Raw genomic sequence first — 14,997 nt, forward strand, 5'->3', positions numbered from 1 at the left:
CGTGCGGCGTGCCCGAAATCAACGAGCTCATCTAATTTGGGATTAATTTGGGATGAAGGGAGGACTGAAGAAAAGTCTTCCTATTAGGGATCGGCATTCACCCCGCCCCGCTCGACCCCGATCCGATCCCCGCCCCGTTCGGGTCGGGGATTCGGGGAATTTTTCGGGGGCGGGGCGGGGATCGGGGAAAGTTCTATAAAAAATTCGGGGATCGGGGCGGGGTCGGGGATTGGTGTCTCCCCGCCCCGATCCCCGACCCCGATTATATATATATATATATATATATAATAATATATTTATGTATATATATTATACTAAATATATTATTTAAAATAGATAAGCTTTATAATATAATTAAAATTAAAATATAATCTTTATTTTTATTGATTGATTATATATATATATATTATAATATAATATATTTAATAATATTAAATTGTCGTTTAATTATATTATAAATCAATTGTAATATGATTTGATGTTGAAATATAAGATAATATTATTTTATTAGTATATTGGGAGTTAGTAGTTTGTTTTTTTATTAAAATGTATATTATATATTATAAATTATTATGTTTTTATTAAAAATAAAATTCCCCGACTCCCCGCGGGGATCCCCGTTCCCCATTCGGGGCGGGGATCGGGGAGAAAAATAATCCCCGTTCTGGGTTCGGGGCGGGGTCGGGAATGGGTCATGAATTCGGAGATCGGGGTCGGGGATAGCACTCCCCGTCCCCGAAGTGCCCCGTGCCCATCCCTACTTCCTATGAAACTTACGGAAGGTAGAGAAGACCTCAACAGACCCCATGATCGTACAACCTCTATAGTCAATTGGTTTACCCATAATTAGTTACTGCAGTATTTCTCTGGGATTGAAGTTGCTGAGATTAATAGGAAACGATAAAATATTATAAATAAAAACAATTCAGACTTCTAAAGATATACCCCCTCTGTTTTTTATTATTTGAAGTTTTGATTTTGACACACATCTTTAGGTTTGTTTTTTTTGACAGAAATACACTTGCTCGTATCGATATACGCCAATACTCCGAGGAGTTTCTTTCATTCAAAAAAACTTATCATTTAACCAAAGACATGAAAATATAGACAATAAGACCTTAATGTCCGAAAAGAAAACGTCCCAACTTGTTAGACCACGGCACCTGAAACAAATACGATTCATTAATAACAAGAAAATTAATAATAATAAATTTAATAATTAAAATCACTATAGATTATCAAAAGATGGTACAAGTAGAAGAAATGATAAAAATAAAAATATTTTGACAAAAAGAAGATAATATAAGAAAGAAAACAGAAAAAAAAAATCTAACTAAAGGGAGACCCTTTGGTTAGATCTATATAACAAGATAAATAATTACTGAGAATAATTAATAAAATAAGTATTAAAATAAAACTATAATTTTCAAAAAATATCTAAAAATTTAAATAACAAATTAAATTAAAAGTAATTAACAAGCCAACAAAATGGCACCAAATTGCCGATTATTAGGCCAAGAATATATGCCAATAATAATTTAAAATATAAATATTAAATTACATACTGCTGATATTTTGGGACTGAGTTTGCAAAGCTTGTTATTTTTGATTGATTTTTTTTTTGTGAATTAAACGTTTGATTATATATTTTTATTCAAAAAAAAATTTAAATAATAATATTTTTAACTACTCGGTCAAAGCACTTAAAAGTGTGTGCTCAATGTCAAAACGTCAAATAAAAAAACAAAAGAAGTAAAAGAAAATTTCACAACATCTGTATTTATATTAAAATAATACATTTTATTTTTAATAATTTAAAATATAAATATTAAATTACATACTGCTCATTTTGAAATAACATAATGCTGTATAAATTTAGTAAAATTCACACACACACACACACACACACACACACACACACACACACACACACACACACACACATATATATATATATGTTGTGAGATGATTTGATACAACATCCCAGAATTATATGACGTAATTATAAGATATTTCTGATTTTTGTACGACTGACAGCTGCACAAAGAATGGAGATTTGCTGATATTTTAGGACTAAATTTGCAAAGCCGCCAAGCTGATATTTTGCTGATATTTTTGTGTCTATATATATTGCTTTCAAATATTGTATTCACTCTGTCTAGTTATACTTTAAGAAAGTTTTCAAGTGATCCATGTGAGCGAAGTTGATGTCGCTCGAGTATATAACATCAGCCTATATTTGTACAATTTTATCTCTCACTTTATCTTTATTAGATATTACTTCTCCTGGACATTACATTAGATTTATAAACACTCCTATAAGATAAGCGTCCATCGTTGATGTTAGCTTAAAAGTTTAAAAATATTTTGTATTACAAGACTTGACAATTATTATAGAACGAGAGGTTGAGTATAATCAAATTAAAATCACGGTTAATATCCGTAAAGGACGACGTTGTTTAGTATGAAAGGGGAGAACTTGAGAAGAAGAGATTTATAAACGTAATAGCCAATAAAGCTCTTAAAAATTAGAAAGTGAAAACATAACTTTCTCACATTGCCATAAAACTTAGTAAAAAGTTATGTATTCTACTTATATATTATAGATAAATCATAAATTGTATATGTATAATATAGGTGCATCCTCAAATTAATATATAGCCACATATATGCATTAATATCGTTATACAACGAGAGGAGCCAAGAAAATCCCGCTAAAACAATGATTAACTAACCATTCATATTGGAACATGTTAATTTCTAATTATAGCATTAAAACTATAAAAATACCTACAACTCAATAACAATAGACAAGAATAGAGAAAATCAAACAAGAACAACTCAGAAGGTACTTTCTCCTCAAATAAGAGCAAGAAAAATTAAACCAAACACCCTTCAATAGCAAGAGCATGGCATTATCCAAGAAATTCGTTCTATTTTGTGTATGCATGATTTTGTTTATTGTTGTAGCTGCAGAAGTTGTAGAGGCAAATTTCATATCCTATGGTGCAATGTATAGGGACGGACGGATATGCAGGTTGCGTCAAGGTTGTGACGATACACCAGCAAACCCTTATAATAGAGGCTGTGAGGAGGTAGAAAGGTGTCGGGGAGGTTCTGAGGAGGAAGATAAGGTTTCGGAGGACGAAGATAAGATTCCGGAGGAGAAAGATAAGATTCCGGAGGAAAAAACGGGCATGGGTGAAATGTAAACCACCCGAGGGACATATATTATATACACAGCTTATCTGCTCTACGATTCTTAAAATGTATTGCCTATGTTGGGCGTATGCAAATTCAGCATTTTAATTTATTGTTTAATAAAAATTATTAACACATCCAAGTTTATATTGTCTTGATTTGAACTTTTATTTGTATTATATTATATGATCAATTTAACTTTTCATAATATTTTAGTTTATTATGTTTTTAACTAATTAGAATTAAATATGATTCATTATATATTATATTATATAATTATATTAAATTTCTATTAAGTGTATCACTAATATTTAATAAATATTTTATTGTTATAATATGGATGTCTCTAGATTTTTCTAGAGCAAACTCTTGATTTTCCCAAGACATAACTCTTGGCTTTTGGCTTTTCAAGTCCATGTACTTTGGCTTTTGGATTTCTCTACATGTACTCTAGTGAGCCTATAAATAGGTCTCAAGTCATCTTGTAAGATACACACTTGAATGAAATATAAGCTCATGTGATGTCTTCTCTCCCATATTTATCTTATATATAATATATACACACAATATATTTCTAATATTTATAAGTTAATAAGTGTTCAAGAGACTTAAATATAATTGACCTTCTTATGGTGCATATTTGTGGAACACATTATAAAATATGTTTCTTCTTGTAATCATATTTAGAGCTTGCTTAAGATTTTCTTAAAGTTCATTCACATGTGTTCCACAAAGTGGTTATATTTATAAAATAGAATAATCACAAAGTTCTACTATGGGTTATTTTAGATTTACTCGAGGACAATCAAAAGGCTGACAGTACAAAATTAAGGAAAAACTAGATAATACGATGCCACTACAACATAAAAGAAAGCACATGCTAGGATATACAAAACTGCTACAAACTTATGAGCCTAAAACTACTAATTGTTAGATAATAAGTTAACATAATGAAATTTAAAATAGCCTGATACAGGAGAGTTGGACCATGAGAGCACCTTTTCCATGACTATTTCGTAAGTGACTATTGCAAGGAACACTTGGTCCACATTATTAATTCATTAAAATCTGCAAAGCCATTTTCAACTATAGTTTCAAGAGTTCAACTAGCTCCAGACTCTTTTGTCGAACAACCTGCAATAATCCTACCCAAAACTCATGATATAGCTAGATTAAGAACTTCCCTCACGCAAGACCATACATCACCACACCATCCATATATTAATAACCACTTCTCAAACATGAAGTTAATATTCTTAGACTCTTTTCAGATTTGTCAAACTTGTAATCGTGATGCAGAGTTTATGTCAAAAAGCGAAGAATTGACCAGATTTCTAGCAAAGGATTCAAGTAATCATCAATAAATAACTCATATTATAATAAATATAAAAATAAATTTAGTTTTCAAATGTACACTTTGAAAAACTCAATAACATCTTTGTTAAAAAAATGCGGAACACCCAACTTATCAAATTAAATGTTTCAAAAAAAAATGTTTCAAAAATATCAAATGATAGTAAAAAATATTATCACGAAAGCAAAAAATAAAAAATAAAAAAAATTGAAACACATAATGCGCAAAGCTTGACGAAAAATTTCAAACAAACTAAAAATTTAAATTTGCTATCCACAATGAATCTTCTTTAACACAAGCATATATATTGCAAAAATATATCAAATTTCATTTAATGTTTTATAAGTATGTATTTGCTTCAATCGTACATGACAAAATATCATTAACACTAACAAAAAACCAAACACCATGCAATTATCCTAGCCTTCTTCTCAGTAGACATTACATCACCTAAAAATCAAAATCTTAGTCTTATAATGGCCTTTTTTTTAAGAACATCGTTTCCCAATGCAAAAGCAAGTCCATTACAATTCAAAAGCTAATTTCTAGTAAAATTGATTTTATTTTTAAAAGCTAAAAATCATAGTAACAATGCCAAACATATAGAAATTATCTTTCGATGAAGTCTTGATTTCTCATAGAGTTTTTCGATTCTCAATAATGTTTACTATAAAATTATTAAACATAACAAAAATGTAAATTAACAAACTTTGGTATTGTTCTGTTTCACTCCATTACTACTAGGTCAAAAGTATCTGCATTTCATAGTGTCAAATTTTATAGTGTGTAACTCTATATGAGTTATTTATATTTATTTATCTTTCTTTAATATATTGTACTCTATATATTATATTGTATCAAATATTATCAATAATCTATTCTCATATCCGTTGTATTCAATAATTCATGTATTTTTTTGTCCTTTTCATTTTATTTAGGATATATGAATGAATGAAATGAGTTAATGGAGCATTAAAATCGTTTCTGATTTTTTTTTTATGAATATTCTGTCTAAAAGTATTAATTTTTTTTATCTAAATATATGAAGTCATCTGCACATATTTGTAAATTTGATTTTATTTTTGAACTATTGTTTGTTGATATTGTATTTTCAATATAAATTACATACAATTCATATACTTTTAAATAATAACAATAACAATAACAATAATAATACAGCGTTACTTACGAAATAATATAACAATAACAATAATAATAATACAGGGTTACTTACGAAATTATTACGAACTTGAGGACCAGATGTATAAATAATCGAATCTTAAGTGATGAAAGTGCATAGTAATGCAAAAACTATCAAGCCCTAAAAATAAATACATACAGCTCGTTGGCTAAAACACACTCTCAGCGATACAATCGGCGGCGTAGATAAATCTATCTACATATACATACAATACATACAGAGCTCTTGAATCTTGAAGCTGAGGTATGAGTTTATCACTCTTTCCGCATCTCAATTCGCTTTTGTAATTCGATCTTATTGTTTTTGAAGATCTATGAAGAAATTGATAAGTATGTTTAGTTTAATTCAATTACAGTGTTGACATTATTCTGTTTGATTTGTATATATGTATGTGAGTGTGTTTGTTTCGTAGCTTGATTTGATTGAATTCGATTACTGTGTAAAGAACTGTCTTTATTCTGATTAATGAGATTTTTCGGGTTTTTTTGTGATTAGTTTACTTGGTTTTTGTGATTTGGTTGATGATTTGAACTGCATTTTGTTATAAATTTATCGGAAATTGTTTGCATTGAGGTGTTCTATTTTGTTATTAATTGTTTTTTTTTATGTGTGGTGTTGATGTACAGTTGACGATTTTAGTATTTTAGCAGGATTAGTGGCTGAGCAATATGTCGAATTTTGCGAAGCCGGAGAATGCTCTCAAGAGAGCTGAGGGTGAGATGCAATTTCCTATTGTAGTATTGATGCTAGCTTCAGTATATAATGTTTGTATACTGATGCCTTGGTATGTGTTGATACAGAGCTGATTAATGTGGGTCAGAAGCAAGATGCTTTGCAATCTCTTCACGATTTGATTACTTCAAAGAGGTACCGTGCGTGGCAGAAGACGCATGAGAAGATCATGTTCAAGTATATTGAGCTTTGTGTGGACATGAGAAGAGGCAGGTTTGCAAAAGATGGGCTGATTCAATACCGGATAATATGTCAACAAGTGAATGTCAGTTCGTTGGAGGAGGTTATTAAGCACTTCATGGACCTTTCTACTAAGAAAGCTGAGTCTGCTCGTAGTCAGGCACAAGCCTTAGAAGAAGCTCTTGATGTTGATGACTTAGAAGCTGATAATAGGCCTGAAGATCTTATGTTGAGTTATGTCAGTGGTGAAAAAGGAAAGGATCGGTCTGATCGCGAGCTTGTTACCCCATGGTTTAAGTTTTTATGGGAGACATATCGCACAGTTCTTGAAATACTGAGGAACAACTCTAAGTTAATGGCCCTCTATGCGGTAATTTTTCTTTGAACTTTTTATCCTGAGAAGAGAAGTTGATTCTGATGTTTTATGTGATTTAAAATACGGCTAGGGAAGGCTTAATGTTCTACTAGTTTTTTAGCCCTATGCCTGTTCATTAGCTTGGAAAAATGATTTGTGATGTGGAATATTATGCTTATAAGTTAAGATATCTGCATTGTACTGGGCTCAGTTATGTCAGCGCCTAGTATTTTAAAAATCTTTTTTTGATGAGTATTATAATCAGTACGCCATGTTTGCTCTATTTGTGATGTGGCTAAAGACTTTTACTGCCTTGACAAAGGCATTTAGAATCAATAAACATTTTTATTCGTTGTAGCTTATTTCTTTTTTGCAATTAAGAATTATTTTACATAAATGGGAAAACATTTCAACTAGGTCCTGATTAAGGCTTTTGGCAATATTAAACATATTTCCACTTAAATGTTAGATGGAGTGCAGGTTTGTTTATAGGATGAGTAAATTTGGTACCGGATGATCTATTTGGTCTTCCAAAATTTTCATTTTTTTTTGTGAGCTTCCTTTTCAGTTACATTAGGTATAAATTAGTTGTACACTTGAAGTGTTTGGATTTGTGCTCTTGCTTTACTTCCAATCATATTAGATTAAGGTTAGTTGGTGTTGTATACAATTAGAAATTACCAAAAACTTTTATCACCATAAATAGGGAAGATCATACACAGAAAATGAACACATTAACATAAAGTTACACTGCTGACAAGAAATAATAATTGACAAGGCATTGTTTTGTTACCACTAGAACCTTCATTCTTTTGAAAAATAAATGCAGGCCCACTTGAATGTATAACTTTGACGATAGAGCTTTAATTCATGTTGAATCTGCTAGTCTGAAAGTAGGATCTGGTTGATTTGCATCTTCCGTATGCAGTAAACAAGCCATTTAAGTGCAATGGAGGAGCTTCATTTCAGAAATATCACAAATAAGGGTGGGAGAACTATATAAGTGATGCTAGTGTGGTCTCGAGATTGTTTTATAAACCCATGATTATCGCCTTCTGAACCGCACTTGTCTTGCATGAGTTTTATGAGTCTAGAACTGAAAATTGCACCCTGTAATTAACAATCTTCTAATATTACAATTTGTTGATTAAGTACTAAAACAGTTGCTCGATGAAGTAAGGGGACGATACCCGAAAGAATATATATTCATGTTTGTGGTTGGCAACTAAGTTATTACTCCCTCTGTCCCATTTATTCTATACGTTTCTTTTTCACTGCTTGACACATACTTCAATGCTCTTATAAAATATAGTTCTATAACTTATTTTTAAAATTTTCTTTTTCTGAATAAAAATATATCATTCAAACTTTTATTCAGAAAAGAAAAATCTTAAAGTTATAAAACTATACTTTACAGAAGCATTAAAGTCCGTGCCGTGTCCCCGTCCCCCAATGTATATAACTCAGGGGGACAGGGGGAGTATAATATATGATGATATTAGAAGATAGATCGGTTGTCTTCAGTTCAGTATTCGGTGATACTAAAAGAAGTTAAAAATGGTTTAGAATGCTAAAGTCCTAAAATTTATATCTACGATGAGTGTGCGTAATGTATTCATTGCAGTAAAACGAACCTAGTAACCTACAAGGCCACAGACATTAAGGAATTCACATACGAGTACTGGACCATCCTGTACAATGCTGATTTTCAGCATCAAAATTTGTGCTGCTACTTACCTCAGTTTTTGGAGGATACACTCCATGAGTAGCTGGCTATGCACTGTACACGTAGCTGACTCTAGAATAAAAGATCTAGTTGAGCTATGAATATCAAATAGTAAAGAATGATTATTGCTTTAGACAGAATAGCTAATACCAAGAAAAATGTAGATCTGGGGACATTGAATATAAATGAAACCTTTAAAGTCTCATTTCTTTAGCTGACAGATTCTAATCCATTTGCATATTTGATAAGGGTTTTCTCTATATTCAATCTACAAGTTAGTGTAGTGCAAGAATGAATTCTTAACTGTCTTTCCTACTTATTTTCTTCACAAAATCGGTCATAGAAAATTTGCCCTTTGATGTTTTGGACTCATTTCCCCTACATCATTATCATTACCTTGACATCTGTTCACAATGTTGTATTCCATATTTCCATTTATTTTAAAGAAGCGAAGCATTGGTTCATCTGTGACGGGTTTTATTCTTATACATTTCTTAGAATGTAGGAGTAGATAATATTGAGTTATGCACCATATAGAGTAATGCCCAAAATAATAGATTCAAATATGTATGTAGCAAGCTTCTACGGTATTGTCTAAATATTTTTTGCCAACGATTTCTGCCGGTTCATATATGGGGGTAATTTTTATTGATTGACATGGGCGAGATATAATGTGATATTTCTTGCTAATCGATAGTTCTAGGTGGACCTCTTTTTCTTATCCCTGTTTTTTGTGTTTATTATATGTAATTGCCATTTGAAATTAATATAGATATTCATTTAGCAGAGCCCAACTAATTATTTTGTTAAATTTTGTTTAGGATACTGCACACCGTGCTTTCCAGTTCTGTAAGCAATACAAGCGATCTACAGAGTTCCGAAGGCTGTGTGAGATTATCAGGAATCATTTAGCAAATCTGAACAAATATAGAGACCAGAGGGATCGTCCTGACCTTTCTGCACCTGAAAGCATGCAATTCTATCTCGATACAAGATTTGAGCAATTAAAGATTGCTACCGAACTTGAACTTTGGCAGGTTTGTAATTTGTGATTCGAGAATGTGGGAAATATATTGCTGCAGATTTTACTATTTTGTGCCCATATTGAGGATAAATGATAGTTTAATTTGTTTCTTATATTGTATTTTATCCTGCAGGAAGCGTTCCGTTCTGTGGAGGATATCTATGGGTTGACATGCATGGTGAAGAAAATGCCTAAAACATCCTGGATGGCTGTATATTATGCTAAACTAACGGAGATATTTTGGATCTCTTCTAGTCATCTTTATCATGCATATGCGTGGTTCAAACTTTTTCAACTTCAGAAAAGCTTTAATAAAAACCTTAATCAGAAGGACTTGCAGCTAATAGCATCTTCTGTTCTTTTAGCTGCAATGTCAGTTCCCCCCTACGACCACACACGTCGAGCATCTCATTTGGAACTTGAACATGAGAAGGAGCGCAACATGAGGATGTCTAATCTTATCGGTTTCAATCTTGACACCAAGACTGAGGGCAGAGACATGGTATTTTAACGAGATATTTGGGTCTCAGTTTCTTGGATTCTAGAGTATGATCTCCTTCTAATTTTTTGCTATTTTTTTCAGCTCTCTCGATCATCACTACTTTCAGATCTGGTGAGTGTTGAATTTTTTGACTGAATTGTATAATGTTTTATGTGTTGTACAAACCAATGACTATTCTACATTACACCTGCTTCTCAAAAGGCATAAGTATATGTATTTGTACCATAAGTTTATAATTGTATATATTTTCTAGGGAAATAGAATAGTAACATTAATATTGTTTGACAGAGGTAGTATATTTGCAATATGGAAGCTCTGGAGCACTTTGTTTTTAGTTGCGGCTAATTTTTTGATTTATTTCTTTCTGTGATACCGATATTTATACTTTTCTGGTGCTTTATGCACTTGCATTATGATTTATTTTGCTTTATTTAACATCTTTTCTCTCTTTTTCTATAGATGTCGAAAGGTGTAATGACCTATGTTACTCAGGAGGTGAAAGATCTTTATCATCTTTTGGAGCATGAATTTCTGCCTCTGGATTTGGCATCGAAAGTTCAACCTTTGTTGGCAAAGATTTCAAACGTTGGGGGTAAAATTTCATCAGCTTCATCTGTACCAGAAGTACAGCTTTCCCAGTATGTTCCCGCGTTGGAGAAGCTGGCTACTTTGAGATTGCTGCAGCAGGCAAGATTTCTTCATTTGCTTGTTATACAGAACGGTGGTGGTGCCACATATTACTGCTTGCATTTTTATCAATAATCATTATAAATATTTTGCAGGTGTCTCAAGTTTATCAAACAATGAGCATTGAGAGTTTAGCCAAGATGGTCCCCTTTTTTAGTTTCCCGGCTGTGGAGAAACTCTCTGTAGATGCGGTCAAACATGATTTTGTTGCAATGAAAGTTGACCATATGAAGGGAGCTGTTATATTTAGTACTTTGGTGAGTCAATATCGTTATCCTTTTTTGGGTACTCATGTATTGAACTGTCTTAACTGATGCCCTCTTAATACATATGCATGCTGTATATCTATCTATTATAGTCCAGATGTATTTAACTTTATTCTTAATTTGAGCTGCTTGCCTGAACATAAGTTACAATTCTCTATTTGTTTTCCTTTTTTTCTGTTCAATTTTTTTTCATACTTTATTTGTTATCTATTGTAAACAATTAAAAACTATCATGCTAGTCAGCTTGTACTCTATGTTTTCTCATGACACATCCAAGTGTCGACTGTCAAATAGAAATCTCTAAAAGTTGATGACGCAGGTTCTAGTCCGACTCCGGACATGAGCTGCATCATATATTTTATTGGATAGTCATATTGGATAAGATATATACATCTAGATTATTGTTTCTAGTTACTAATATTTCTTTATGCAGGGTCTTGAGTCGGATGGTCTGCGCAATCATCTTGGCTTATTTGCTGAAAATTTAAATAGATCAAGGTCGATGATTTACCCTTCTGAGAGGAAAATATCAAAACTAGGTGAGATGCTGCCTAATTTAGCCGAAGTTGTTGACAAGGAGCACAAAAGGCTGCTTGCTCGGAAATCAATTATAGAGAAGAGAAAGGAAGAACAAGAACGTCATCTTCTAGAGCGGGTATCTTTAATTGATGTTATGACATTCTATTATTTTCAAAAATACAAATAACAATGTTGGGGGATTGGATGATTAATGTTCTTTTTTAGGAACGTGAGGAAGAATCAAAACGGCTTAAGCTGCAGAAAATAACTGAAGAGGCAGAGCAGAGAAGGCTTGCATCTGAAATTGAGCAGAGGAGAAATCAGAGAATTTTAAGGGAAATTGAGGAGAGAGAGCTTGAAGAAGCACAAGCCTTGCTTCAAGAGGCTGAAAAGCGTGGTAAAAAGAAGGGAAAGAAGACAGTTATGGATGGAGTACGTAAATTCTTCTTTTCTTTGATATATTGACAGAACCAAGGGATTTCACAATTGACCTTTTCTTGTGCACTCAGGAGAAAGTGACAAAGCAGTCTTTGATGGAGTTGGCTCATAATGAACAATTAAGAGAAAGGCAAGATATGGAAAAAAGATTGCAAAAGTTAGGTAAAACGATGGATTACTTGGAAAGGGCAAAAAGAGAAGAAGCAGCACCTTTGATTGAAGCAGCATTTCAACGTCGTCTGGCAGAAGAGAAGGTGCTTCATGAACATGAACAACAGGTATAATGTAAAACTTGGGATATGTCACTTGCATTAACACTTTTAAGTTGGCCAGACCCATGTTTCTCTACAGAGTTCCTTCCTATTAATCAAGTTCCTTTAAAGCCTGCAGGGCAACCAAGTGTGTTTTTATATCCCTGATGAATGCTCTTTGCATGATCTGCGCATTGTCAAAAGTTATTAATATATATTATTATAGTACAGGGTCATTGACTAATGAAAAACAGACATCCTAAAATACAATTTATTATAAGTGCTAACTTGTGTTCTGTGTGCTACTTTTCAGCAAGAGATAGAGATAAGCAGGCAGCGTCATGATGGGGATCTCAAGGAAAAGAATAGGCTGCTAAGGATATTGGACAGCAAGGTCGGTACTGTCTACATTACCAGTTACCACTGCACAACCCCCTATTGTTTCTGACACTTGGTTTATCCTAACTAGACAGAAGAAGACTCTTATGTTCTATATGTCTTACTGATTTTACTTCCTCGAAATATTGTGCCCAATGTTGTGAAAAGCGCAAATCAGTTCTAAGCGGCGGAAGAACCTTCTAGCGCTTTAGCGGTAAAGCGGACGCTTAAGCGGAATTTTAAGCAGATTAATTATATATAATTAAATATTTAGTTATAATATTAATAATATTAATATATAAATATAATATTATGTTGTGGTAAGAATTTAAATTTATAATATTCGTAACAAAACATATATTTTTAATATTTTAATATAATTATAGTTATAATATAAAAAAATTAATATCTTAAATTTGACCGCTTAATCCGCTTAATGACTGATTAATCCGCTTAATAGTCCGCTTAATTTTCAAAAACGCTTAATCACCTGCTTAGTACAAAATCGATGCGATTTAAGACCGATTCCGCTTAGGCGGCCGCTTAAGTGCCCGCTTAATGCGCTTTTCACAACACTGATTGTGCCCATCCTATTTTTGCTCTTGTGATGGTTTGGCTGCTCTTGGCTAAGACAGTTTATAATTCTGTTATATGCGGTTCCTTTTGCAGATACAATTTCAGAATAAAGTTGTGAAACATCGGGAAGCTGAGTATGAGAGGTTGAGAAAGGAAAGACATGAACGAATTGAACAAATCCTGCAGGCACGGAAGGAGGAGAGAGAAAGTAAGAGAAAAATGTTGTTTTATTTGAGTGTTGAGGAAGAAAGACTGAAAAAGCTTCAAGAAGAGGAAGAAGCTCGCAAGCGTGAAGGTACTTTTCCGACCAAACTACTTAATCTAAGCAGCTTACTTCAATAGTTTTGTATGGTTTTTTTTTGTCAACTTGGTAATCTTCTGGAGGTAAGAGAGGCAAGAGATTGGTGCCACTGCAAGTGTGCAACTACCCTTCCTCTACTCACAAGGGAGTTGTACTTTACAACAGAATGTGGGATAGTAGTAGTGGTGGTATAGTACCGAAAATGCCGTATAGTACTTGCTCTTTCAGTCTTCTTTAGTGAAAGTGATAATTGCTGTGACCCTTATTGTGAAAGTGCTCTGGTTTTATTATTGCTGATGCATATTTCATAATACACACTATCCAGCGGCTGAAAGACGCAAGAAAGAGGAGGCTGAGCACCGGGCAAAGATGGATGAAATTGCAGAGAAGCAGAGGCGAAGGGAGCAGGAAGTGGAAGAAAAGAGGAGAAGTGAACTACTTGCTAGGTCTTCTGAAATTCCTATTGCAGCTCGTCCATTGGAAACACCAGCTGCTCCAGAAGTAGCACCTGTTGTTCCAGCTGTTGCAGCACCAGCGCCAGGAAAGTATGTGCCTCGGTTCCGTCGAGCTGAAGCACAGGCTCCCCCTCCGGAACCTGACCGATGGGGTAGTGGCCGACAGGATGATCGGGCACCCCCTCCTGGTGGTGATAGGTGGCGTAGTGGAGGTGGTCAAAGACAACCTTGGACATCATCCAGGATCCCCCCAAGGGGTGGCTAAATTATCTGGAGCTGGTGTACTTCAACAGTTGGTGAATCATATGATCGTTTGTTAAGATAGTTGTTAGACATCAAACTAAATGATAATTGCTCCTTCAAATCTTGGTGTTGAATTTGACAGCTCTCTTTCTGCTATCTTTCACTGGAGTTGGTATTCCTGAAGTCTAGATAAACATGTGTTTATACTCTGGACTTGTTAATCCTGGTACTTAAAATACCTGTTCAAGTTTTGCGGAAAGCATCACTCTTCAGTCTTCAGTCAAAACCAATTCAAATTTATACATACTGTTTTGAGCTTTTACCTATCGATTTTAGTTGAGAATCTTCATTTTTATAAGTTGCTTTTCTTCGAGTTGCTGAAAGTTTGCCAATATTGGCTCTTGCACATGAATAACTATTTATGTTATTTTTAGTAGCTAAAATGTGTCCAGTGTGTTGGTTACAAATAAAAGTGTCTCGCATGTGGTGTATAAGTAGAACCATTCCTTATTCGCTGTTTGGTTTATGGTTCTAGGTAGTAAGAAAAAATTCACCAGTTTCCTGTTTAAGTATGCACTCTATTTTGTAAGGTTAAGCTAAAATGAACA

General features: G+C 33.3%; 1 protein-coding gene across 3 annotated transcripts; it reads left to right on the top strand.

Moving 5' to 3' along the window:
• Nucleotides 1–5,850: 5,850 nt before the first annotated feature.
• Nucleotides 5,851–14,711, top strand: LOC108204281 (eukaryotic translation initiation factor 3 subunit A). 3 transcript variants are annotated; one of them, XM_017373626.2, is made up of 14 exons: nt 5,851–5,999; nt 6,383–6,470; nt 6,557–7,038; nt 9,571–9,786; nt 9,907–10,275; nt 10,357–10,386; nt 10,735–10,962; nt 11,058–11,219; nt 11,662–11,883; nt 11,973–12,179; nt 12,257–12,463; nt 12,750–12,830; nt 13,484–13,685; nt 14,017–14,711. In XM_017373626.2, exons 2-14 carry the CDS (start codon nt 6,425–6,427, stop codon nt 14,409–14,411), a joined length of 2,847 nt encoding a protein of 948 aa, XP_017229115.1. In that variant the 5' UTR covers nt 5,851–5,999; nt 6,383–6,424; the 3' UTR covers nt 14,412–14,711. The 3 variants fall into 3 exon arrangements, with proteins under 3 accessions (XP_017229115.1, XP_017229116.1, XP_017229117.1); XM_017373627.2 differs by having other exon boundaries at nt 5,859–5,999; nt 6,407–6,470; XM_017373628.2 differs by having other exon boundaries at nt 5,874–5,999; nt 6,404–6,470.
• Nucleotides 14,712–14,997: the final 286 nt, after the last annotated feature.

The sequence above is a fragment of the Daucus carota genome, chromosome 1 (assembly GCF_001625215.2).
Source record: "Daucus carota subsp. sativus chromosome 1, DH1 v3.0, whole genome shotgun sequence".
Classification (NCBI taxonomy): domain Eukaryota; kingdom Viridiplantae; phylum Streptophyta; class Magnoliopsida; order Apiales; family Apiaceae; genus Daucus; species Daucus carota.